The 27,585-nt window shown below is 41.6% G+C and overlaps 1 protein-coding gene across 1 annotated transcript in view; it reads right to left on the reverse strand.

The window, feature by feature from the left end:
- The window catches only part of LOC138739988 (uncharacterized), a 58,492-nt gene that overhangs the window by 23,405 nt on the left and 7,502 nt on the right, over window positions 1-27,585 (reverse strand). Inside the window, exons 2-7 of the mRNA XM_069892440.1 lie at window positions 22,611-22,769; window positions 20,670-21,043; window positions 20,473-20,581; window positions 13,692-13,801; window positions 10,969-11,015; window positions 99-158 (exon numbers count right to left, since the gene is read on the reverse strand). Coding sequence (XP_069748541.1) covers window positions 99-158; window positions 10,969-11,015; window positions 13,692-13,801; window positions 20,473-20,581; window positions 20,670-21,043; window positions 22,611-22,769 — 859 coding nt within the window. The remainder of the gene's footprint in view (window positions 1-98; window positions 159-10,968; window positions 11,016-13,691; window positions 13,802-20,472; window positions 20,582-20,669; window positions 21,044-22,610; window positions 22,770-27,585) is intronic.

Genomic DNA, 27,585 nt, shown 5'->3' on the forward strand with positions numbered 1-27,585 from the left:
ACAAAATAAGAGTCGGAGTAGGTCATAGATAAGAAAGAATAAAAACTGTGACTGAAATGTGTGAAGAGGCAGTTCGAGCAGGAAAAAACTCTGCCTACCTCATTGGAATCAGGTGGATTAAGCTCCAAGTCTTCAAAAGCAGGTTCTTCACTTCTTGTCTTTTACAACAGTTCAAAGTTCCACACAGGAGAAACAGATTGTGAGGATAATATTTTTGTATTTTTACATAACTCATATGATTCTTAGAAGCTGAACCTGGATTATTTTCCTCTTCATTACTTGGCTTCGCAAAGTAAACAGCAATAATAAATTTCTCCCTGAAGCTCAGAGACTTCATAGTCTTTCCCTCCTTTTATATCTATTCCCTAAAATCACATCTCTCTACAAAATCTCCCAACTCACTTACACATTTGATGAATCTCTCATATACACTTATCTGAAAATTTAGTTACTCTGACAGTCATTTGCCATGTTTGCTGAAACTCTTTACTGTTCCAGGATTATGAATTAAATTGTTTACTGTCACTTGGACCAAAATACAGTGATAAACTTTGTTCTGCAGGCTATTCAGGAAAATCAACTCAGACTTAAGTACAATTGGTGCTACAAAATAAACAGGTGAAGAGTATTGTGTTACAGAGAAAAGGTTCAAACAGTGCAAGACATCATTTTATTAACGAGAGGTCCATTCATTAATCTGAGAATAGCGGAAATGAACCGGTTTTTGAATCATGTTTATTCTTCCCATCAGGGTGGGGTGGTGGGGGGGGGGGATAGTTAGAGCAGAGAGCATGACTGGGAAATTATGGGTCCTTTAATATGTTGGCTGCTTTCATGAGGCAGGAGGAAGTGTAGACAGAGTCAACGGATGGGGAGAAGGGTTTGCGTGATAGCCTGATGGGTGTTCACAACTCACTATGGTTTCTCGTGGTCTTGGACAGGACAGTTTCTGTATCAAGCGATGATGTGACAGGATGGGATATGTTCTCTGGTACATCTATAATAAACTGGTAAAGGATCTCAGGGGATATGCTAAATTTCTTTAGGTTTCTGAGGCACTGGTGTGCTTTCTTGGCCATAGTGTCAACAGATTGGTGGTGTCTGGTTTAGAGCCAGCATGTTCTGTCAAGGGGAAAGACAGATGTCAAGATTAAGGAGACTTTGATGACAGAGGATATTGAAGCTTGGTCAGGAAAAATAAATATATAATAGTTTAAACAAATAATATTGGGTGAATCTCTCAAATAATAGAGGGTGTAAGAGAGAACTTAAGGAAGGAAATTAGGTGGATGAAGAGGGCTGTGATACATCCTTGGCAAGTAAGATTAAGGAGAATCCCAAGACGATTTATTAGTATATAAGAAATATGAGGGCAGCCAGGGAAAGAATGGGTCTGCTGAGGGACCAAAGAGGTATGTGTGTTGAACCATGGGACAGCAGCAAGGACCCTTGGTGATTACAGACAAGAAGTATTCACTAGGGACATAGAAGATGGTGAGTTCAACAAAGGGGTACATTGGTAGTCTGCACGAAGTCAGTTAAGATAGAGGAGCTAGATGTCTTGGAATACAGAAGAGTGGGTAAATCCCCAAAACCAGACAAGATCAACCCCATAATTCCACAGAAAGAGAGCAAGATGAGAGATGGACAGAGGTTATTGCATCCTTGTTGACCATATGGTGAGGAACCAGAAGACTGGAGAATTTTATAGTTCCTTTATTTAAAGGATGCAGAAGGGCTAAGTCAAATAACTACAAGCTAATAAGCCAGAAGACGGGGAGTTATTGGAGAAAATTTAAAGCAATGTTGATATACAGAGGGACTTTGGGGTTCAAGTTTTACCCTGAAAATAACAACTCAGAATGGTGAAGAAGACATTTGACCACTGCCTGCATAGGTTGGGGCATAGAATGCAAAGGTTGAAGCTCTAACTTCATAAAACACTTGGAATACTATAGGAAGGATATGCTGGAGAAAGTACAGTGGAGATTCACCAGAATGCTGCCTGGATTGAAGGACATCAGTTGTGGGCAGACACTGGATAGCCTGGACTTGCTTTCTCTGAAGAAGGAAGCCCAACAGTGATGCAAAAATTATACAAGGCATACATAGGGCATACTGTATAATCGCAAACAGAATATTTTTCCAATAGTCAGTGCATGAACAACTAAACCACATAGGTTTTAAGGGAAGAGGAAGGAATTTTAAAGTTCCCTCCCATCCACCACAGTGATTAATTTAGGTGAACTCACTGCCAGAGGTGGTGGAATCAAATAAAAATGACTATATTTTAGAGAAATTTAGACAGGCATGAGAATAGAAAAAGCCTTGAAGGATGTCAATGAGAAATCTGCTGATGCTAGGGTTTTGAGCAGTGGAAAAAACTAATGCAGGAAAATGGGATGCGTTGACATGCAAAAGTGTTGACACGTGATGGGCCAAATGGCTGCATGACTCTTCCACTGGCTCAGTCATGATTCTAGCTTACGTATCAGATCACAAAGTACTAGGTGGGCCATACCTTTGAATGCCAGAGCACCTACTCCAGGATAATCTTCAAGCTACAGATTCCTTTCTCGTCATTTGACTCAGGAGATGGCCATTCAGCTCATTATGCACTTGCCCACTTCCAGGAGGGTGATCCCCATCGGACCTGTTCCATCCAGAGAGCGATCCCATCAGACCCCTCTCATTTCCCTGTAGCCCCACCACTTATTTTCTCTCTTCCACATCCATCAATTCCCTTTTGACCATCCCTCCCCCCCATCCACCTACACTGAGGAGTCATTTACAGCAAGACTGCGGTGGGAAACTGGACACACTGGGGGAAACCCATGGAGTCACAGGGAGAACATGCAAACTCCACAAAAATATCAATGGAGATCAAATTCGAACCCAGGATCCCCTGGAGGTGTGAGCAGCCACACCACTTGCTGCATCACTGTGCTGCCACCTCCCAATCCCCCCCACAAGAAACCTGGATAAACTTGACTCATCTACTCTCGTGTGTAACAACAGACCAATGACCCATGGAGGACTACTGGTCAGGGGTCATTGCCAAAGTCACTAGGGCAAACTGCCAAAGTTCCTTCTGGCCACTGCCCCAAGAAACTGCCCCTTTCCTTTGTCCTCTCCCATTTCCCTTCATAGCCTTCCCTAGTTCAACCTCTCCACATGCACCCAACTTCCAGTTTTATTGTATAAAAAATAGGTGCAGACCCGCAGAGAGCGGAGAAGAGGAGACACAGCGCTCCTCTGAAGGGTTCTACCACCCAGTGCAACTACTGATGGCTCCGTACAGGCTTTAATTGGCCTGTTAAAGGACCCAACAGTTGTTAATTTTAAAATCCTGTGACATCAGGGTCTGGACCCAAGGTGGCAGCCCCTGCGTTCGGCAGCAGCCTCAAAGGGTTGCAGACTCTGGGGGAGCAGCAGACTGGAGCAGAGCACCAGAAAACAGGGAGATCACACCCCTGTTTGTGAAGAAGCAGAAGAATGACCCATAGGATGGTGACCATGGCGTAGGACCAGTGAGGGGTTCTATAACGGCAGGCTGTTGGTGACTGAAGGTGAGGAAACCATGTTAGCTGCTGGCAACTACAGTTAAAGAACTCACACCAGGCTGTGGACTGCTGGACCATGACTAAAGGGGTACCAGGCATCAGAACCAGGTCGCAAGAGGGTGCTGAAGGCTTCCTGATCATGTCGGAGGTTTGTATCTTGAGTTTGGGATGCTGATGGTTTGGACTGAAGTCTGCGGGGGCTGCAGAAGTGCTGGAGATGAATCCATGGATACTTAATGACTTGGTGGGGGGAAGCGGGGGCTCTCTTTTGCTTCTCTTTCTCTAACTGTAAGAGGTGCTCGGCAATTTCCGCTGATGGCAAAATTACGCCTGTTTTATTACATGACAATAAAGGAATCTTGATCTTGAATACAGACAAGGACAGTATTACCAGAGAGTTGGGCAGTACAGTGGCACAGTCAGTGTTCCAATATCCTACCTTTCCCCTCGTCAGCCAAACCTCTTTACCGTGGCATTCCTGGACAATGTTGTGAACACAATTTGAGCTGAACCAGCAAAGTTTGAACTCTTCACACTTTGAATTCATCAGAGCTGATTTGCACTCATATGGAACAGGGAGGAAAATTACTTGCAGTCACCAACCAAGTTAATATTTCTGCATCTTATAGAACTAACAATACAACAAAGTTATGATTGTGGTGCCAACAGCCCATGGTTGGGTCAGCCATCATGCACTGGAAGATCATATCTTTTTAAAATTAGATAATTATTTTTCTCTGCCAGCAGTTTTGGGTGACGGTATTTCTGAAAGCTATTGCACAGTACTTGCCTCCAGTTACCTCCACTTCATACCCTTTAGGTAGTAGAGGCCATTGCAGTCAATGGCCAATAATAATGAAAGATAATAAAAACTAATCACAGCATCTTTTACCTGCTCCCTCCTGAATCAGTATGCAACAGTGAAAGATATTGCCCTCTTCAGCCAAATTTGTTTCAGCTAACAGCCTGAGCTGGGTAAAACAGCTGTGCCAAGTTCTGATTTCCTCTCCCATTTTAATTCATTCCCAGATTATGACATAGCAAGGCAAATGTTTAATGTCCAGTCTCTTCACAAAACTCAGCCAAAATCCTCATCAAAATGATCAAAATCTTTCCACAGCAAGATGTTTTGTTAGTCCTATTAACTTATCCAATGTTTTTTTTTAAACTAATGCTAACTTCCAGTTCATTTGATTTGTTACCATCCTAAACTTCCAACTGCCCTAGTTGGACCACTTACCATATTATAAGGACACACTACAAACTATAGATATTTTTGAAAATATTAATATTTGTTTATGCTCTATCACAAAGCCCAGAAACAGACCCTTCATCCCTCAAAGGTAATGTCAACCAACATATCTCTCTCTACTAATCCCAGCACACATTCCAGAGCCATCTATGCCTTGACAATTCGATTGCTCACCTTGATATTTTCTAAACGTTATGAGAGGCTCCACCACCTTAGCAGGCTTGTGTGATGGCTTCCGGCTGGTTGCTGCATGGACTAACAGCAGTAGCTTGGTGCTCCTGTTCTTTTTAAATATTTTTTCCATTCATTCATTTCTAATGTCTCAACCAAAGTGCTTTACACTTTACCCCTTTGCTACTTATCTTCACCAATTATTTTAAAATGTCCATGAAGACTGCAAAAGCTGGAAAAAGCAGCAAAAGGAGGAAGAGGTAGCTACTTTGAGTATGGACTCCATTTCTGGTCTTTAAACCAGCACACACAGGAGATAACTGCAACCATTAAAGAAAGCCAACGTGAAGTCTAATCTACACTTTAAAAAGTTTTAGAGTCGCTATCAGAAATTGCCATGCGTCTGAGTTCTGTGGAGTGAGACTTGGAAACAGTTAATGATCCTGTGGACAAATTAGAGGAAATCTGCTTGGGATTGTCTGCTTGCAACTCTAAATTAACTTCAAAATTAAATCGACTTGGAGAGCAGAAGAAAGAACATATAAATCTTGGGCTTGGTGGAAAATACTGAAACTGGCCAGCTGACCAATTTCTTTTCAGAGATGCTTTTGGAAATTTTTGCCAAGAATTTCTTTTCTGCTAAGCCTGATCTCGACAGAACTCATTGCTCTCTGATTCCCAAGCCAGCTTCGGGACAGTGCCCACTTTCAATTATTCTTATAATTCTTCCAAATAAAAGACCTTGAAGTTCGTGAAGCTCATTGGAAAGGAACTCTTCAAACCTTTGTCCTGAAGTGATGAGTCTCCATACTGAATATATAGAAGTCATGGCTGAACTGTATAAGAAAGGCTTCAAGCACACTTCATTATACTCAGCACATCTTCGGATTACACCCTCTGATGGTCACAAGAAGTTTTTGAACTCGAAAGAAGCAGCACGAAGATTCGCCTTCAACATCAAGTCTTGCATGAATTGTTAGTTGATGTTTTCTTCTTTGATTGGGCAAAGTTAATTGGAAGGGGTAATGTACTCGTTTGATTTATTGTTATGTAAGTTTGCTTTCCTTTCTATTCATTTTACTACAACTTATTTACTTTTTATTTGGATGAAACTATTAAGTTTAAATTTATTTTAATAAATGATTTGTATTCACTACTTTAGTTAGATACTTATTAATAGCACATGAAATGTTGTACATGCTTATCCACTTAAGCTATTAGATGACCATTGGAAACAAAGGTAACAGTAATAACATATATGTGTATAATCCAAACTGTGTGTGGGAACGTTTACAGTTTGCTATGTATTGCTTCTTTGCTCCTGCAAACCTAAATGTGAATAAGCTGAGTGCATTCACTGCTCTTTTAATGGTGATGGTACACTATTTGTTATATTTGATATTATTGCTTAGAAATACTTGGACATCAATACACAAAGTGTGCTTCTTGTTCTTTAATATAAATTCCTTGTCCCTTACTCTGGTTGTAGCTTTAAATACAAATTTCTAATGTTTGGAAACACTATTATTAACTTTTTATATAAAGAAAGGAGTTATAATTTACAGTAGAATTTTGGGGTTAAAATGCCTTTTGTCGAGGGAGTTGCTGCCTTCAGATGTTGGATGTTTGGGATGGAGGGTGGATATTTTGGTTTAAGGCGTCAGGTTTACAAGGTTGTTATGGCTTTAAGTTCTCTGTAAGCCGTGTAATTGCGCGGCTTCAAGGGGGCCACCTGGAGTTTGGTAATAATGTGTGTCCGGTTTTCTTTATAACACTAATTAAAAACCATAACTAATCATCAAATTCCTTTCATGGAATGTCAAATGTTTAAACAGCCCAATTAAGTGCAGTGTCTTTGCACAAGTTAAATATATGGGATCTAAGATTGTGTTCTTACAAGAAACCCATATTCATAACTGTGATAATTCTGATCTCATGTCTCATTTCATGTAAATGGAGAGGACAAATCTCCCACTCCTCCTTCAAGGCTAAAGCCGGTGGGGGCGTGGGGGGGGGGGATGTCTCTACTTTAATTAATCAAAACATTCCTTTCGTGCATTATAAAGTTATATCAGATATAAATGGTCGATACATCATCGTTATGGGCAAATTATATAATGAAATGATAGTTTTTGCTGATGTATATGCCCCAAATGTTGATGATGTGGGATTTTTCTTTGAAAGTTTTTTTCAGTCCTACCTGACTTGAGTCCCTACTCACTGGTGCTGGGTGGAGACTTTAATTGTTGGTTAGACCCTGCTTTGGACCATTCGTCCTTGAAACATTTCTTTGAGCAAATCTGTTTCTATAATTCATTCTTATCAAATTTTGGTATCTCAGATGTATGGCTTTTTTTAAAAACCCTAATGGGAGAGAATATTCTTTTATTTCTCCTGTACATCATAATTACTCATGGAATGATTATTTTTAATAGATAATTAATTGATTTCACTGACCAGATCATGTGAATATGAGAATATAGTGATCGCTGACCATGTTCCTGTTATTTTGTCTATGAATTTTCCAGATCTCCCTCCCTCAAAAAAGCATTGGCATTTTAATTCTACTTTACTGTCAGATAAAGAATTTTTGCAATTTATGAAAGAGTAGATCATTTTTTTTCTTTAGCATAAATTCCTCTTCAACAACCTCTACTGCTTGGGATTCTTTAAAAGCTTATATTAGAGGGCAAATTATTTCTTACGCTGCCCAGTCAATGCAGGTACAGTCTGTGAGCTGGCTTCCTTCGTCAGCTCAAGCCCTTCAGTGTGGTCTCGTTCCTGGAGTTCACTGGTGACTCTGTGTCAACGTGTGGAATTCATTGATCATCAGAAAGCCCCTGCCATCCATGGGTCTGACTCTTGCCACGATCATGGATATTTCTGACATGATTTGTGAAGCAAACGAAATGATTCTTCGGACAGCAGAACTGGACTGAGTCACTGCAGTATCTTGTTCCTGCTCAGTGGTCTGGTGGCTCTAGCTCTACAACACAATCCAAATGGCTTTCCTTTTCCTTGGCTCATTGCCCCTGCTTCAACTGTGTCATTCTAAACCTCCGCAAACTCCTGAGAAACCAGAGGTGCTGATGCACTTTTTTTCATGATGACATTCATGTATTGGGTCCTGGAGAGGTTCTCTGAGATAGTGACTCCAAGGAATTTAAATTTGCTCACTCTCTCCACCTCAGATCCCCCCAATGATCACTGGATCACACACCTCTGCTTTTCCCTTCCTAATATCCACAATGAGCTCCTTAGCTTTGGTGACATTGAGTATGAGGTTAGTACATTATTCAGTCAAGTTTTCAATCTCCCTCCTATATGCTGGCCCACTCCCCCTTTTTATACAGCCCATGATCATGGTATTATCAGCAAACTTATAGATGGTGCTACTGCCGTAGTGAGCCACACAGTCTTAGGTGTAAAGTGAGTAGAGAAGGGGGCTAAGACCACAGCCCCGTGGTGCTCTGCTACTGATGGAGATTGTGGAGAGGTTCTTACCAATCCTCACTAACTGGGATCTGGAGGTGAGGAAATCCAGGATCCAATTACACAGTGAGGTAACGAGGCCCAGGTCTTGGGAGTTTGCTGATCAGTTGTGAACACAATGTTCCAGCTATGATCCAAAATGATAGAATATTGTACCAAGACTTCCATGCTCTTTTATTCAATGTCCCAGCTGGTGGAGGTCAGCATTCCCACCTGCCTTCTTCATGACCTTATTTACCCGTGGACTGAGTAGTTTATTGTCAAGTGTACCAAGATACAGTGAAAATCTTCGTTTTGTATGCTCTTCACAGCTATATACTTTTTTTAAACAGGCAGTGCATCAATAAAAACAAAACCAAGAGCAGGGGATAATGTCGTATGAAAAATTGCAGGGTATCATGTTAAAGAGAAAAGCAACAGTTGAACTGCCAATGGTATCATCTTTTACCAATGGGAGCTTCCTTCAAGATCTATGGATTCTACACAAATATCTCTCTGTTCCTCTATTTTCCCCAAAGCTCTACCATTCATATTCTATGTTCCCAAAAGCCATCACCAAGCACTTACTGGGATTAAATTCCATCTGCCATTGCTCTGCCCAATTAATCAATATTGTTGTGTAACCCAAGTCAATCCCCCTCACTCTCACCACCAACGTGTCATCTACAAACTCATTAATCATTCCTCCCCAGTTCACACCCAGTTCTTAATGGATATGGCAAACGGTTAGGGTTCCAGCACCAACCCCTTCGGATCATGACTGGTCAAAAAGGCTTCCAATCACAAAAATATCATCCCATCTCCCATTACCAAGCCAATGTGGATCCAATTTCTAATTTGCTTGGCCCCCAAGGGCTCTTGATTTTGAACCAGACTTGCATATTGGATTTTTATCAAAATAGTTTCTCAACCTATAAAAGCCAACTCACATCTTGGCTTAGATATATAACCCTGGTTTCAGACTGCACTATATAGTTTTCATCCTTTATATAAAATACTGTAATATGATCATTTCCTTAAAGGCACCTTAACAAGTGCATTGTTAATTAACCATTTGCACTTCACATTATCAAATAAAAATGTCCAGGTCTTTCATTGTGCCCTCGAAGTGCTGATCTAGAAATGTATCTTGTGTACATTCCTACACAATTATGCTCATTTGGTACATCCAGCCTGATTAAAGTATCCATGATTACTGTAAGACACTTGATACATGTACCTTTAATTTTCTGATTTAATTATGTCCAACTTTAGCATTACTTTTGAGAGTCTATACTTAACTCCCATCATATTTTCTGATCACCTACTGTTCCGTGCCTCTACCCACTCTGATAGATTCTTGATAATATAGTGAAAGGTCATCACAGGTCAATGCAGAAATGAAGTTCACTGCCAGATCTGACTGTGACCTGAAGGACCCTAATGCATACAGTAAACTCAGTAAGTAGTAATGAATCGAGAGTGCTCATGCAATCAACAAAATCTTCTAAGGATATTAATCAATTTCAAATAATGAATTTATTTAATGTTATGCAAAACAAATGTGAAAAAACATTTAGTTTTCAGAAACCTACCATTCCCCAAGGATGTTGAATGCCTGAGAGATTAATGTATTTATTTATAAATATCTCTTGATTTTCAAGTTATTTCCTCTCTGCTGCTTTTATCCAATGCTTTAATATCAGGAGTACCCCTCCTTTTCCAATTTGTTAATTCATTTAAAAAGTACAGTATATAGAATATTTAAATCCTGACTGTGGTCACTTTGCATCCAAGTTTTAAATGATTGTTAAATCGTACCCATTGCCCTTTGTTCAATTAATTTATCCACCTTGAGATGAATGCTGTGTGGAGCCTTCCTTTTGTCTTTGTGCTTTTCTTTACTGCTCTGACTCCGTGTTTGTATGGAGTTATAAGTGACCCTTCCTGATAGCCACAAGCTATCATTACCCTGTAACAAAATTTCTTCACCTTTCTAAATTTCCTTGGCCTGCTCCCCACTAATTAGTCTATAGCTTTATCTGCCCCTTAGTCAAATTATACACCATGATATCAATTTGAGTGGTCCACCCAATGAGACAACTTCCTTTCCACCAGATTGTAACCACTTCTCCTACACCAATCTTTGAGTCACATATTCAACTTTCTTGCTAATCCAATGCCAAATGTGCTTCTTAATTTTGGGGCCCAGCCGCTCTCACTCCTTCAGCAGAACTTCCTTCTCCGTCCCTCCTTTGTCACTGGTTGTAAATGCTGGGAGATGTGGGGAGAAGGCTGAAGGATATGATCTGAGACAGTAACTGTTTTTTCCTTCCTCAAATGCTGCCTGACCTGTTTTTGCTGCTTTTACTTGATGCTACTTGCCCGCAAGGTGTTGGGTAGCTTAAGGTGCAAAACATAAACCTGAAAGGCACAGGCTGCAAGAGAAATGCTCCCAATCCATCGAGAAAGTCAGCAACAAACACCAATGTAATGAGTAATATTTCTTACCTCTGGATCAGTCTTGAAGTCCAGTAACTTAAACTCTTTGGGGATTTCTAGTATGAAATTATACAAGAGGAGAAATTAATTACCAAGTCCTAGAAGTGGTTGACTGGTCAGTCTGCCTCATTAGACTAGAGATGAGACGATCATGAAGAAAGCTGCACATCGATGGGCTTAGAGGACAGGAGGAGGTTCTTTTGAAGCACCAGCACCCATGATGCTTTGGGATGGAATGACCTTTACAACATGCAAGGAGGGCAAGTGGCATTGCCATCTTTGGGAGGAGGATAAGGCAGGAAGGAAAGAACCCATGATGAAATGGATAAACCAGAAAAGAAACTAGTGACCTGTTGTGTCCTGATATTTTGATGCACTTCATGTAGATAGAGAGTGAAGAAGATTACATTAAATTACTATTTTGTTCCAGAATGTACCAGGGTATTAGAACAGGAAGTCATAACATTGGATAGATAACTCATGATCTGAGTGCATTTAAATTGGAAAATGGGAGAGATTTTCAATAAACTAATTAAATCCAAAGGTGATACAATTCCTGGGCCAGGTGCATTGCATCCACATATTTTAAAGAATCCAGTTGAGAAACAGCAGAAGCCTTATCACACATATCTAGCAATTGTTCGAAAATAGTGCCAGTGGGCTGTGGGAGAAGAAGGGAAATTGAACATCCAGAAGTAGGCTCTTCAGCCAGCTTAGTACATAACGGTGATTCTCAGCCATTTTCTTTCCATTCACATATCACTTTAAAAAATCTCTATGCCATCGGTGCTCTGTGATTAGTAAGGGATTACTTAAGGTGGTATGTAAGAGGGAAGGGAGGGTTGAGAATCACTGCTCTAGATCCAATTGTTACTTAATTATTTTGCTTGAGAAAAATTCTCATTGGCCCATTTCCTTTAGAGTAATGAAACCATGCACATAACAAGTCAACTACGTACAATTAAAACAGTGGTTTTCAAACTTTTTCCTTCCACCCACATACCACCTGAAGCAATTCCTTACTAATCATAGAGCACCTATGGCATAGGAATTACTTCAGGTGGTAAGGGAGTGGAAAGAAAAAGGTTGAGAACCACTGATCCATACAGACCACCAAACACCATTTGCACTATTCCTAGACAATTCCTATCAAGTCCCTCCAGATTCTACAACTCATCTAAAAACAAGAGGCAATTTACAGTGACCAATTAATTGACCAACCTGCATCCTTTTGAGATAAGAGAGCACTGGGAAGAAACCTATTCATTCAGAGGGAGAACATGCAAACTCCACATAGACAGGAGCAGAGCTATGGATTGAATCCATGTCTCTGGAAATGCGAGGCGCAGTAGCTTTACTTGTGGTGTTACAATGCTGTTGCAACAGTTATAGACCTGTTGGTTTAAAACTAGTGGTAGGATCTAAACAGAAGAACATCTGGAAACAATGCATAATAAGATGGTTATTATGGATTTATAAAAGGAAAATCTTTCTTGTCTGACCTTACTGATTTTGGACAATGGTCCAAAATGTATCCACATTTTCAAAAGGCTTTCACTAAGATAACATATTTCAGTAAAGTCAGAGAATGCTGAGTCAGGACAGGAAGGAACAGTGTTTTTGTTAGCTGGACTTCAGGCCAGAAAGCAGAGTGGGGAAATGGTAATAGTCTCCAATGGGGTAGGGTGGGCACTAGTGTTCTGCAAGGACCTGTGCCAGAACCAATGCTGTTCACCATTTGCTGCAACAATGTATTGGATCAAAGATTCCATTTCTAAATGTTGGGACATCAGCAAGTTGGGGCGATGATCATCACTGAAGAAACCTCCAACAAGTAACAGGAATGGACTTATAGAATGGGAAAATAATTAGAAGAGGAAATTCAATGCCGATAAACCACCTTTAATTGGAATATGTAATGGGGGAACACAATGATTTCTGTGTGCAACGACACCCAGATCCCAATTAACATCAACATCTTACATAGAATCAGAATATTGAATCTGTATCTCCATTCAAGATCATGGCTGATCACATATTAATACCCTATTTCTGCTTTCTCTCCTTATCCTTCTTTGGCCTTAAGTGCTGCGGACACCTCCTTTTGAGTATATCGAATGGACTGGCATCAATAACTTTCTGTGGCAGGGAGTTCCACAAGTTCATAACTCTGAGTGAAGAAGTCTCCTCAGCTCAGTCCTAAATGGTGACCCTTTATCCTCACAGCTGTGTCCTCTTGTTCTGGACTTGCCCATCATCAGGAATATTTTTCCTGCATCTAACCTCTCAAACGAGAGGGGCGTAGATAGATAGGGTAAATGTAAACAGGCTTTTTCACTGAGGTTGAGTAAGATAAGAATGAGAGGACATAGGCTAAGGGTGAAAGGTGAAATATTTAAGGGGAACATTAGGGGGAACTTCTTCACGCAGAGGGCGGCGAGAGTGTGGAATGAGCTGCGAATGAAAGTGGAAGATGGAGGTTTGATTTCAACTTTTAAGAGAATATTGGATAAGTACATGGATGGAAAAGGTATGGAGGGATATGGTCCTGGTGAAGGCCAATGGGACTAGGTGGAAAAATAGTTTGGCACAGACTAGATTAGCCTAAGGGCCTGTTCCTGTGCTGTAGCATGCCTTAGTTCTAATGATCAGTGACTGGCCAGCAATGCCAAAATCCCCGAAACATGCGCTAACCAAATCTGGGACATAAAGTGCAGCAAAACAACATTCACCTGTCAATGAAGAACCTGGTGTATTCAAAGAAACCCAGGCAGTCTGCGTTTCCATTGTGGTCATTTGGTTCTGATCTTCCTTGCCTTCTGGGACTGTATGTGAAGAAACTCTGTCAAAAAGAATCCCATTGTATCAGATAATTCATCATTCCTGTTCAAGATCATCCTATTATTAAAGGACAGAAATAGTTGTTACAACAAAATGAGTCCGCTTAATGAATGTTCAAATCACTTCCTAATTGGAGCCATCTGTTAAAATGTGGAGAGATTGCACTAAATTAGAAGAGAGCTAAAAGAAATATGGTAAATCTCAAGGACTGGAGGAAATCAAAAGTATACAGAGAAATCACAAGAGCTGCAGAATGGGAACATGAGAGGAAGCAGATAAACTCATCTGACTTTCCCCATGTATGACTAAGCAAGGCAACCACAGCTGGAGGAGATGTAGGTAGGAGGGGAGGGACATGTGCATCTCACATGTGAGCATAGAACAGCACTGCTCAGTGTTACATTCCTTCATAATAACATTCTCACTACAATGTGACTTCAATATCAGAAATTCCCTTCATTCCACCCATCGCCCTCCTTCACATACACTTGTTTTATCCTTGCCCAGATCTAATAGCAGTAGACTCACCTGAAATATTAACTACAGGGTGGCATGGTTGGCATAGCAATTAGCGCAATACCTTTACAACACCAGCAATCGGGACCGGACTGGGGTTCGAATTCCGCCCTGTCTTGAAAGAGTTTGTACGTTCTCCCCTTGTCTGCGTGGGTTTTCTCTGGTGGCTTCCTCCCACTATTCGAAACGTACCAGTGGCGTAGGTTAATGGGGTCTAAATTTTAATTTAATTAAATTCTCTCTTCAGGGATACTGCCTAAACTGCTTCTGTTCTGTTTTTATTCTGCTGCCATTCAGAGCTTTTGACTCACCCTACCACAAATATTCCCTTTGTTCCATACATCCCTCCCCTCACCAACTGAAACAGACCTTTTGCTTCTTTCTCATTCTCAGTTCTGGCCAAAGGATCAGAGCCAATAATATCGACAGTTTCTCTTTCCACAGATGCTGCCTGACCTGCTGAGTTTTACAGCATTTTCTGTTTTTCTTATTTGTTAGCATTTGAGCTGTTTAAAATTAAAATTATTTTCCTTTTATTAAAATCATTTAAATCCACTTCAATGAGATTTTTTTTTAAAAGAAAAGTTTCAGGGTCTTCTCTGGTAGTGTTCTCATCTTCCTGAGTTTTTTTCTTTTTAATTTAGACATACATCACGGTGACAGGCCACTTCGGCCCACGAGCCTGTGATGCCCAATTACCCTACAATCCCTGGTACATTTTGAAGGGTGGGAGGAAACCAGAGTCTCCGGGGAACACCCATACAGACATGGGAGAGGACGTACCAACTCCTTATAGGCAGTGCAAGATTTGAACTTCTGTCCTGATTCCTGGTGCTGTAACAGGATTGTGCTAACTGCTATCCGAACCATGCCGTGGTTTCAGAGACAGCTCACTCAGCCTCCACATCTAGGGAAGATGGACAATTCAGGACAGGTCTGGATATGTTTCTAGTAGGTGGAGAGTATACAATGAGACCACACAGCCTCAGAATAAAAGGATGTGCCTGTAGAATGGAGAGGAAGATAAATTTCTTCAGCCAAAGAGTGGTGAATCCATGAAGCTACTGCCACAGGACAGCTGTGGAGACCAAGCCATTGGTCATATTTAAAGTGAAGGTTGATAGCCTCTTGATTTGCAAAGAGCATCAAGAGAGGAAAAATGCATCAGCCATGATTTGAATGACAAAGCAAAATACCCGAATTCTGTTCCTTCATCATGTGGATATTGGGCGTGGCCCAATGTGATACAATCTTACAACATGCAGGAAGCAGTATCCCTGCATTGATCCACATATGAAACCACAGAAGGCCATTCAGCCCATTGGATCCAGAACTGCTTCCAGCAGAGCAAATCCCAACAATCCTATTCTTTCTACCCTTATTTTCCATCAGGAATGGCAATGGTCACAGCAACAACCCCAAAAACACCTTTTAACGTCCTCCTGTCCAAAAAACATTTACCAATACCTTTTGCTTTCTACTTTTAAGTCACTTTCCTATCTCAAATGCAGCAAACATCTTGAAAGAAACTTTGCTATCCATGATGTTACCAGATATCTTTTGTACCACAGACGCCAATTTTGTTAACCAGCATTTTTTTTTGGTCAGAAGCCTTCTCTATTAGCTCATCAAAAAATATCATGTAGGTTAGTCAACACACAATTTGGCCTGAACAAGCCCAGAAGACAGTTGGCAAGCCAGTCTCCCACAACACTGTATTCACGTGGCAAATTTGCTCCCTTGGCATTGGAGGATTTGGACCCACATTTGAAGACACAAGAGTGATACATTTCCAAGTCAACCTGCAACTGATGGACTTTCCAAGTCCCTGCTGTCTTTGTCTCTCTGGACATGAGAGGACGCCGCTGGAGGTGGAGACAGCAATAAGGCATAGCAGTTAGTGCTGCTTCCTCTCAGTTCTTGCAATCCTGACCTCGGCTTCTGTGTGGAGTTTGCATGCTTTCTCCCTGGGCTTACTCAGGGTGTTCTGGTTTGACTTCCAGTTGGCAGCGCGATGGAGTAACAGTGTGTGTTATTGTCTCCTGCTTACTTTTCATTTTCCTCCACTTTCAACTTCCTCCTTTTTTTTTACAACCAAAGTATTCTATACGCCTCATTATCAGCCTCTCTCATCAAGAATTGCTTTACAATGTCTACAAGAGCTGCTACAGCAGGGAAAAAAAGAAGAAATGCTGACAAGCTAACTACGGAGACCATCATCGAGTTAATGGAGCAACTTAAAAATAGTTGATGGAAGAATTTAAAAACGGCTTGGGCCAGGTTGAAGTCAAAGTTGAACAGATTCGTTCAGCAGGGTCAAGAACATGGTGAGTGGTTGTCATCTATTGAGCTCAACTTAAAGCAAATTGAGTGACCGTGTTAAAGAAGTTGAAGATGTATGCTCCAGTCTAACACTATTTCGAAGATAATGATGAGGGTCATTGATCTGAAAAGCAGGAGCAGAAGGCAAAGTATGTATTTGGGCCTGTCTGAGTCTACTGAAAGTGGACGGCTTACCAAACATTTTTCAGAGCTACTCTGTGATGTGCTTGGGAAAGATCTGCTCGAATCACCACCTGAGATTGACAGAGCTCACCATTCCTCAGCACCCAAGATGACTGTGGGTTAGGAGCCTCAATCTGTCATTAGCCCTTTTCTACTGGCATCCTGTGCCAGGAATTAACTGGACAGAGTCCAGTGAAAAAGGAACATGTCTGAATGCCAGCACCAAATGACATTATTTCACACCAGGGATTAACCACCTCTATGCCTACTCATATCACCGGTGTTTGTTGACGCCGGCACGCTGATAAAACTAGTGGAAAAGGGACAGCAGAAAGTCACCGGTTTCCAGTTGAAGGTAGAACATTGATCCCCAGGGATGAGTTGTGTCCCAGTTAAGGGTGGCCCAGTGGAAACGGCACAAAGGGCTTCCTATCCCGGGCCACTGCACAACCAATTAACTGGGATGCCAGTGGAAAAGGGGCTATTCTCAGATTACAGGTAGTCCTCAATTTTCAACCTACATGAGTTGCATCCACCCGCATATATGACCAAATTCTTTAAAAAAATAAATACTGTATATACGCTGAAATTCTTCATTAAAGGTTCAGTTTTAGAATTTTAATACCTCGTTAGGACATGCGAATCCAACTTGCAACCAATCCGAGTTACGACCAATCCTTAGGTCACAATTACAGTCGTAAATTGAGGACTACCTGTTCATCATGAAACCAACATCTTCTGATCCGTGAAGCCCGACAAAGAAAGAAGCTTGAATATCATGGTCAACATATCAAGATCGTCGAGGATTATTGCTCTGAGGTAATGAATCAACATGCCAAATACAGAGAGGGTCTGTTGGAATTGTATCATCAGGATTTTAAACCTTCATTGATATACCCTGAATTACACTTTCTAATGGTCGTAAGAAGTGGTTCAGTTTGGTGGATGTATATTGAGGATCTTCCTTCTACCATCACGCTCTGTGTTAACTGTTATTTCATGAGTGAGGCTGATTAATTTCTGCTATTTTTAAGGTTTCTGTCACTTGCTGTACAAAGTCCATTGTATGAAGATTGGCTGTTTTTAATTTGCTTTAATAATATTACACAGAGTGATCAAGCCATTTGGATTGCAGTTTTGTAAGGGTTTCTCTTGTTTTCAATTCATTGAGTTATTTAATTTTTCATAAGAATATTGAGAAATATACTTTCATTATCTATATATTTAGTAATAATTAGTAAAGATGGAAAACAATTAATGTTACTTACTTGTACTTTTTTTTAAAAATTGCATGAGAAAGTTTGTAAATGATTTTTTTTGTTATGCTTGTTGAAGACTAAATATATAATCTTGTTCTAATTAGAAGAGTGGGGAATATTAACATTTGAAGCCTAGAAGCATGAGATAAAATGCTCAGCAGAAAGGTATTTGGGTGCATTTTATTTACGGGGAGTCCTGTGGATGATTTTTTTCAGCAGCTTTCTGGGTGTGGGAAATAAGGGCCAAGGTGAGGGAGTTAGGGGAATGTTTTTCTAACGTTGATATGGCACTGGGAACTTTATAAACTCTGGCATTCCACAGCCTATCTTCAATTTTGTTTCGGTTTCATGCTCCTACTGCAAGCCTGACATTTGGGACTTGATTAACGCATGTCTTAATCAATTCACACTATTAGTTTGCTAATAATGGCTAATCGATTCAATTTTGTAAGTTGGAATGTGAACGGATTAATCAAAAGAAAAAGTATTCTCACATGAAAAAACAGCTTAAAACTGCAGTCGCTTTCTTACAAGAGCCACACATTCGTGCATGTGATAACTCTCATCTTACGTCCCGGTGGAGGGGAAAACACTTTCATTCTACTTTTCATGCTAAAAGCCGGGGGTTGGGGGGGGTGCTTCAATACAATCAATCAAAATATTCCCTTTGTTCAGTACAGTGTTGTTTCAGATAGAAATGGTTGTTATGTTATTGTCTCTAGGAAATCATACAATAAGATGGTTGTATTAGCTAATATCTAAGCTCTTAATGTCGATGACACAGGGTTTTTGAACAACGTGATCTTCTATTTGCTGGTACTTGATGGGAATTTTAATTGCTGCTTAGATTCTGTTTTGAATCGTTCCTCTCTTCACCCTGCTATAATAAGTAAATCCTCCTAAGCAATTCATTCTTTTTTAATCAAACTTTGGTATTCTGATGTCTGCCATTTTTTTCCATTCTTTTTTTCACATGTTCGCCATACTTTTTCATGGATTGACTATTTTCTTATTGATAACCAACAGATTTCACAGACTTTTCTTGTGTGTATCAAAGCATTGTAATATCAGACCATGCTCCTGTCATGTTGTGATAAATGCAAGAGAGATGAGGCTTCTTTAATTCACACATTTTGGTCCCGTCCAAGTCTTGAAAAGTACTCGAAGGAGATTTGCCAAATCCTTTAGTACAACAGGAGATGATGATGTTTTGTTGACTCCAAATATACATTGTATCTTGTCCTTTTACTTCTCTTTTGGCCAGACGTATTGTACTACTCAAGTGGAAGGACGCCGTCCCACCTGCTCGTGCTCAGTGGCTGAAAGATGTTTTGTTTAAGTTTAGAAAAGATTCTATATTCTATCAATAATTCCAGCATAAGATTCCAAACATTGTGGGGACCATTTTTGAATTATTATCACAATCTTTAGATATATTGGCTTTTTTCATTCACTTTTAGGAGTGAAGTTTACTGTTTCTTTCTGTTAGGGGGATGGGGTTTTGATTAATATTTGATTTTTGATTTAGTTTTTTTTTGTCTTTGTGTATTATATTTACTTTTGCTATGTCATTATGATGCAACATATTGACTTGTGTAATTTCTTACTTACATTTTACATTTCATATGAACTATGTACTGGCTTGGTTTTTTAATGTAGAAAAACAATAAAAATGTTTTAAAAAGAAAAAGAAGGTTCTGGTTTCCTCACACATTCCAAAGATGCACCGGGAGAAGAAATTTGAGGTAGGCAATCAACTTCTGTGTCAAAAGAACCAAAGGGGCATTGATGGGCACATGAGAAAGAATAAATTACAAGGATGGATAGAAAATAGGAGGGGGGGGGAAAGAACAGGATTGTTGGGATTTGCTCTGCTGTGAGCATTTCTGGATCCAAAGGGCTGAATAATGCAAATAAATGCAGGGTTGCTGCTTCCCACATGTAAAATGAGACATCATCTTCAACAGCAATACCCAAATGTCCAAATTAAACAAAGGTAAAAATTATAAAATTGATGCTCTAGAGATGCAACAATGATGTAATGATGAATCTGTGATATTTAACTTAGCCTAATAATCCACCTGGAGATCTCAAATCCATACCAGTGAGTCCCAGGTCCTGGAAATTAATTTAAAAAAAGGCATCTCCTGAAAGGTGAACAGTTCACATCATCCCAACCATGAAGAGACAAGCTGAAGAAGAAAGATAGGATCATGTTGAATAGAGGAAAAGGACATCTTTGTTGAATTTAATTATGTTAACAATATTTTAAAACTATTTTTTGCAAATCCTTCCATCCAAGAAAATTTTAAAAAGTGAATGAACAGATTGAAAACCATTTCTCATTCATATGGATAAGGCAACGACATTGATCACAAAACATTGCATTTACCTGTTAGTTTTAGAGGTCAGTGCAGAACTTGTGGAAAATAAACCTTCATGGCTTGACTCAGGTTCCATTTCAGGTTGGGAGCCAATGACATTACTTAGCGCACCAATAGCTAAAAATTGAAAAATAATCACAATTAATCCTTCCCTGCTCACGCTGAATAACATTCGCCCAGCGTTTATTATCACTTTCAAAGTTACCTTTATCGAATCTATTTGAAGATTCTTCCAAAGAGTTTTGTGCATTAGAGATGGAACTTAAAGCTTCATGTGAACCAGACTTAGGCACAGCACGCTCAGCAAGACTGTGGCTTCGTGTGGTTAGTGTGCTATTGAGAAAAGAAGCCTCAACGTCATGATCTTGATTAGGATTTTCCGAGGAGAACACTTCAGTCATTTTAGACTGGCCTTGCAGTTCACCAACATTTCCCAGAGTCACTTCCGAGGCATCGTTCCCAGTCTGGAAGTCTGCAGACGTTGAAATGTGATCTTCACCAGCAGTGTTACGAAATGAGACGTGCTCTTCACTCAGCGTAGTGTTCAGTTTGCTACGATGGAAGAAACTCTGAAGTATTCTTCATAGGAAATCAGAGAGAAAAAAAAATTCAATGGACAGAGAGGGGTCCTTCCCTCCAATTCACCATGCCATATCTTGCAAGAGCATATTTAAAGAGTTGCTGAATCACAGCAGCTGCCTCATCTCTTTATATTTCTCCTCCCCTTCCCCTGCTCTCTCCCCTCCCTCCTACCACTGTCCCTCTCCCACGCCCCTTCTTCCTCCCCACCTCTCTCTCTCTATCCCTTCTCCCTCCTTTTCTCTCTCTCTCCCCCAACCGCCGTCCCTCTCCCTTTCTCCCTCCCAACCCCACCCCCCCACCTCTCTCCCCTTCTCCTTCCCTCCCCAGCAGAGTGGCCCAAGTTCAGGAGCAGACTGCACCGGCTGCCCCCTGACGTCCTCCGCTGGCCGCACCTGCCCCGTGTCCCTGCCAGCTGTCCCTAACCCAATGTCTGTCCCTGCCCCGACGTCCACCCCTGCCCTTTCTCCCCCGCCAGCCGCCCCGACGGCCCCCACAGACCTCCCCTGCCCCGACGGCCCCCACAGACCTCCCCTTGCCCCAATAGTCCCCACAAACCTCTCGTACCGCACCGGCTACCCCTGCCCCAATGGCCCCCACCAACCTCCCCTCCCCAATGGGCGTCATCAGCCCACCCCCAGGTGGCCGCATACAGCAGCCGTACATTCAGATGTGTTGGCGGAGCTACACCGATTATCCCTCCTGGAGGAGGGTTGGTGTTGATGCCTCAAGAGGTGCTTCTGCTGCATTCAGGTGAGTATCTTTAGCCACAGGGAGGGGGGGGGAAGGTTACGCTGCTTTAAAGGGGGGTGTTCAGACCATCTGAAATGACCTTCTCTTCTCCCCTCTCTTTCCTCCCCTTCTCCCTCCCCTCTCTTTCCTCCCCCTTCTCCCTTCCCTCCCCTTCTCTCTCCCCTCTTCTCCCTCCCCTCCCACCTCATTCCCTCTCCCTCCCACCTCATTCTCTCTCCCTCCCACCTCATTCTCTCTCCCTCCCACCTCATTCTCTCTCCCTCCCACCTCATTCCCTCTCACTTCAGAGGTGAGGTCAGGTCTTGTAAACCAGGGGTCGCGATGTTCCTTCCTTGCTGGGACCTCGTTTCTGTGGGGGGCGCTGGACAAAGTGGTCCCTTTCTTTACCATAGTCAAAGTTAAAGAATTTCATGGATGTTCTCCCCCTCCCCCTTTTCTCTCTCTCTCTCTCTCTCCCCCTCCCCCCTTTTTTTTACTCGCTTCCAGCTAGTGTCCCTTTCAGCGCCGGCCGTCCCCTAATTCTGCCTCCGCCAGGTGTTGGACATTATTTCCTCCCACCCGAGATTGCCATATTTCAAGCCCATTCTCCCTTGGGCTTCAGAAGGCAATTTTGACCCACGAGTCATCATGCTGAACCCCAGAGCCTTCCTCTACCCCACCCGACCTCAACACTTTGTCTGGGAGAGCGAGAGGGAATCGCGACCCCTCTCGGCACTGAATCCATGGACCTGGCGGTGGTAACACCCCCTCCAAGTTCAACTCCGGACGGAAAGTTTTCCGGCGGGATGTAAAGCCACATTTGTCTGCCACCGACCTGCAGGATGAGGGTCGGCCTCCCGAGAACGACTCCGGAGACCAGGGTGCAACCGAGCGGCACGGGGCATGGGGTGCTCCGGGCCCCGCCTCCCGCCACATTGTTACACCGTCTCCCGGGCAACCACGCTCCCTGAGTAACAAGCGATGAATCCCAAACCTGCAGGGAAATTATGCATTCGAATAACTTCAGCAGGAAACACGGTCTTTTGTGGATTAACAGTACTGATTTTTGGCGTAGTTCTAATAAATTAGATGATTTGGATGAAAATAGACGTTAAATGAGCTGTGCCAAGGGTGAGACAATAAGACCATCAGCGGCCAAAGAATCCGACAATATTCGGTTATTTAGAATCAGAATTTATTGTCATGAACATGTCACGTCATTCGTTGTTTTGCGGCAAATATTGCTGTAAATTACATTTTAAAATAAATAAATTAGTTCAAAAAGGAGAGAAACTGAAATAATGTCTGTGGCAGAGGGGAAGAAGCTGTCCTTGTGCCCTTGGGTGTTCCTATTCCGGCTCCTGCTGTACTTCCTTCCAGATGGTAGCAGAGTGAAGAGGGCATAGCCTGGGTAGTGAGGGTCCTTGAGGACAGAGGCTGCTTTCTTAAGACACCCTCTTGTAGATGTCCACGTCAGAATGATGACTGGTGCCTGTGATGTTGCTGGCCGAGTTCACAACCTGTCGTCTTTTCCTGCCACCTCTGTCCCAGATAGTGATGCAAGAGTCTTTGGTGACATATCAAATCTCCTCCAACTCTTCACAAAGTATAGCTGCTAGTGAGCCTTCTTCATGTTTACTTTGACATGGAGGTCCCAGGACAGATCTTCAGAGATGTTGACACTCTGGAATTTGAAGTCCTTAACCCTTTCCACTGTTGAGCTCTCGATGAGGATTGGTTTGTGTTCTCCTGATTTCCCCTCCTAAAGTCCCACAATCATCTCCTTAGTTTTGCTAACGTTGACTGCAAAGTTGTTGTTGTGACGCCTCTCAACCTGCTGATCTATCTCCCTCCTGTACACTTCCTGATTGCCATCTGTGATTCTGCCAATAACCATGGTGTCATGGGCAAATGTGTAGATGGTACTTGAATTGTGCCCAGCCTCACAGTCATGGGTGTAGAGCAAGAAGAGCCGTGGGCTAAGTATGCACCCTTGGAGTACACCTACGTTGATTGTCAGTGAGGAGCAGGCATTGTTTCTGATTTGTTTTCCGATGAGGAAGTTTAGGATCCAGTTGCAGAGAGGGGAGGGATTGCAGAGGCCCTCGTTTTTGAGCTTGTTGATCAGTACTAAGGGTATAACAGTGTTGAAAGCTGAGCTGTAGTTGATGAAGTGAAACCTGATTTACTCTGTGGAATGCTTGCATTGGGGATTTGTTTAAATTTCTGAAGGGTTTTGATAGCATAATCAAGTAGAATTACCAGTAATCCACTCGACAAACTACAATGTTTGGAATGATTTGACTATAATGAACTTGGGTAACTTGTTGGAAAGTAGGTGAATCTGGAATTCCAGTTTCTTTAGTTTATAATCTAGTTTGGTTTTGAGGCAGAAGGAATAGAAGAGATAGGAGTATTGATAGGAGTGAATACTGGGATTAATTAAGAGGTTGAGTGATTGAATGACAGGAAGGAAAGGGGAAAGAAAACCCCAGAAGTGGGAAAGAGTTGGAAGAGTTAATGGAATCAGCTGAAACTTCTTTTTATGTCTACTGGCCTGCTAGTCAGGGATTTACACGATCAGCTTCCATCAAAGTAAAACATGCTGTCAAGTTCACAATGGAACTAATCACAAAGTGCATACAGATTTGAAGCTGGGAAGCTAAACTCCTCTAAAGCCTCTCAGCATGTTGACAAGGTTAATCTCAGTCACATATACAAGGCACTGTGTTCATCATTTAAAGGGGCAGTGCCCATAACCAAATGAGGCAGATCTGCCCCACTTTGGTGGACTGACCTTTGGACAAAGCCTTTTTCCAGTGAGAAGATGATGCAAGGTTCACAGTTCATGTTCCTGCTCTACAGCTGAACAACAGCAAAACTATTTGGGAATTGTTGGCATTGCCACTGATGCTGAGATTTCAAGACAACTGGGCCTTGGGTAACCCAGTTAGATGAAAGTGCTCTGTCCCTTTTGTTTTAAACAACAATGTAAGTCCCTTTTACATTTTCTCCTATTTCATAAAGCTCAGTTCTATTACAAAATATATTCATAACCTTCAATGCCATAGTGCCAAATAAGCTTGTCCCCAGATTCTGAGATCTTGGACTCAGCATCTTTTCTGCAATTGGATCCACAACTTCTTATCCTGCAGTCCACAAACAATGAGGATTGGTGACAATATCACCCTCAACACTGGTGCTCCACAGGGCTGTATACTCAATCCTCTACGATACTCCATATATACTCCATTACTGCATGCCCAAACATTGTTCCAACTCCAGCTATGAATTCACAAATGACACCACTGCCACAGGCTGGATCTCAAACAATGAATTGTAATATAGGAGATGGAGGGACTTGTGACTTGGTTCCAGAACAACAACAAAAACAGCATGGTTGGTGTAGAGGTTACTGCAACGGCTTTACAGCACCAGCGATCGGGACCAAACCTCAGTTTGAATCCTGCACTGTCTGTAAGGAGTTTGTACGATTTCCCCGTGTCTGGGTGGGTTTTCTCCAGGGCTCAGCTTTCGAAAAGCATACTGAGGTGTAGGCTAATGGGATGTAAATTGAGTGGCATGGACTCGTAGGGCTGAGTTGGCCTGTTACAGTACTGTATGTCTAAATTTTAAAATAAAATGCCCTCAATACCAGCAAGACTAAGGAGCTGATTATAGGATTCCAGAAGAGGAGAGGGGTTCATTCCTTTCTCCACACTAATGGCCAATGGCACACTGAGGTGGACATAATTGATACCTTTGATCTTTGGAATAACAATTTCCAGCAACCTGTCTTGGACCACCCACATTGAAGTGACAGCTTCTACTTCCTCAGAAGTTTGATGAAATTTGGCATGTCATCTGGTTCCCTCAAAAACTTTCACTGATGCATTATTGAAAGTATCCTATCAGGGTGAATCACTGCATGGTATAGAAACTGCAGAGAGTTGTGTATGCAGCTCAGACCATCACACAAACCCCCTTCAACTTCATTTAAACTTTCTGCTGCCTTGGAAAAACAGTCAATGTATTAAAAGACTCAACCCACCCCAGTCACCTCTCTCCTCTCTTGGGGAAGAGATCACTCACCACTAGATTCAAGGACAATTTCTTTCTTGCCGTTATCAGACACTTGAATGAACCTCACACCACTAAATCAATGTTGTCTTTGCTCTGTACCAACTGATCTTGCTCCAACTCTGCATTGTGTATTATGTTTTTACTGCTATCCTATGCATCAGTTGACGAGCTGCACTGCTGAACTTTCTCACTCTACCTCCATACACTTGACAATAAACTTGACTTATGTTTTCATTGCATGCTAAATGTACTGTCAGAATATGTTCTCAGAATGCACTGAAATCTTGGTTCTGCAATATAATGCTGAAGGCCTCAAAGCCCGCCAATCCTTTCTCAATGATAGGCCCAACCAGACCCCCTCCATCACTACCCTCCTCTGCCTGGCAGAACTTGCCCTCTCCCCCAATAACTTCTCCTTTGACTCATCCCACTTTCTGCAAGTCAAAGGTGTAGCCATGGGTACCCACATAAGTCCCAGCTATGCCTGACTTTTTGTTGGCAACTTGGAGCAATCTAAGCTACACACCTACGCAGACAAGGCCCCTCAACTCTTCCTCTGCTACATCGCTGATTACTTTGGTGTTGCCTCATGCAGCCATGATAAGCTCATTGACTTCCTCCACTTTGCAAGTCTTTGGTTGGCGCATGCATATGAGCCTTCAGTGGGTTTGCATGTTAGAGTTTGGTTGGCCCTGACAATATTGAAATTGCATCCTTAACTCTCCCTCCACAGGATCAGGAATTGAACCTTCTGGGAAACATTATGGATGTTTGTTTTAAGCTGTCCATATACCATTAGTTTGTGAAGGAAATGTTATGCGGACACATGGAAGTCCAACTTCCAACTAAATATTACATGATGGAATACAGAAATGCAGAGTTATATTCCCCTGGAGAAAGTCATGTACAATTTAAGGAAGAAATATGGCACATTTGTTTGGGTGTGGCAGCCCTATCTGCAACACATTGGTATGCCCCTTCTGAATAAAGGAAATGCAACAATCCATGCTCATGGCAGAGATGACATGCTCTTGTATTTTGTTCCTTTTTTATTTTAGGTTTTTTTGGGGTTTTTCTTAAATTCCTTTAAGGGTTTGTGACTTTATCGATATTTGGTTCTTTGTATTTGTTTAATTTATATAATCTTTTCTTTGTTGTATTAAGGTATAGGAGGAAGGAGAGAAGGGATGGGGAAAAAATAGATTCTATATGTTATATACTATTGTTGAAAGAGATTGTGTTGTTTGTTTGGGTTTTGTGTGAGTCTTTGAAAATCAAAAATAAAATGTAAAAAATAAAGACAGGCACGGGACGCCAACTAACAAGTACGCACATTTTGGTTCTTACATACCCGGTATCCCTGTTATAGTTTGTGAAATACCACATAAACCACACAATTTTTTAAATTTTTGTATGTATATATTTTTTTAATTCAGTCATATGCGCGGATGGCCAGAAGTCGCATAGGTCACAAGTCAAGGAGTACCTGTACAGGAAATATGTCAATAAGATAGAAAGAGAGCAGAGAAAATTTACTAGGATGTTGCCTGGACTTTAGGAACTGAGTTATGTGGAAAGCTTAAACAGGTTAGGGCTTTATTCCCTGGACCATAGAAGAATGAGGAGATTTGATAGAGGTATTTAAAATGATGAGGGGTCTAAGCAGAGTAAATGTAGGGAGATTTTTTCCACTGAGAGTAGGTGAGACACAAACCAGAGGACATGAG

Source organism: Narcine bancroftii, chromosome 7 (assembly GCF_036971445.1).
Source record: "Narcine bancroftii isolate sNarBan1 chromosome 7, sNarBan1.hap1, whole genome shotgun sequence".
Classification (NCBI taxonomy): domain Eukaryota; kingdom Metazoa; phylum Chordata; class Chondrichthyes; order Torpediniformes; family Narcinidae; genus Narcine; species Narcine bancroftii.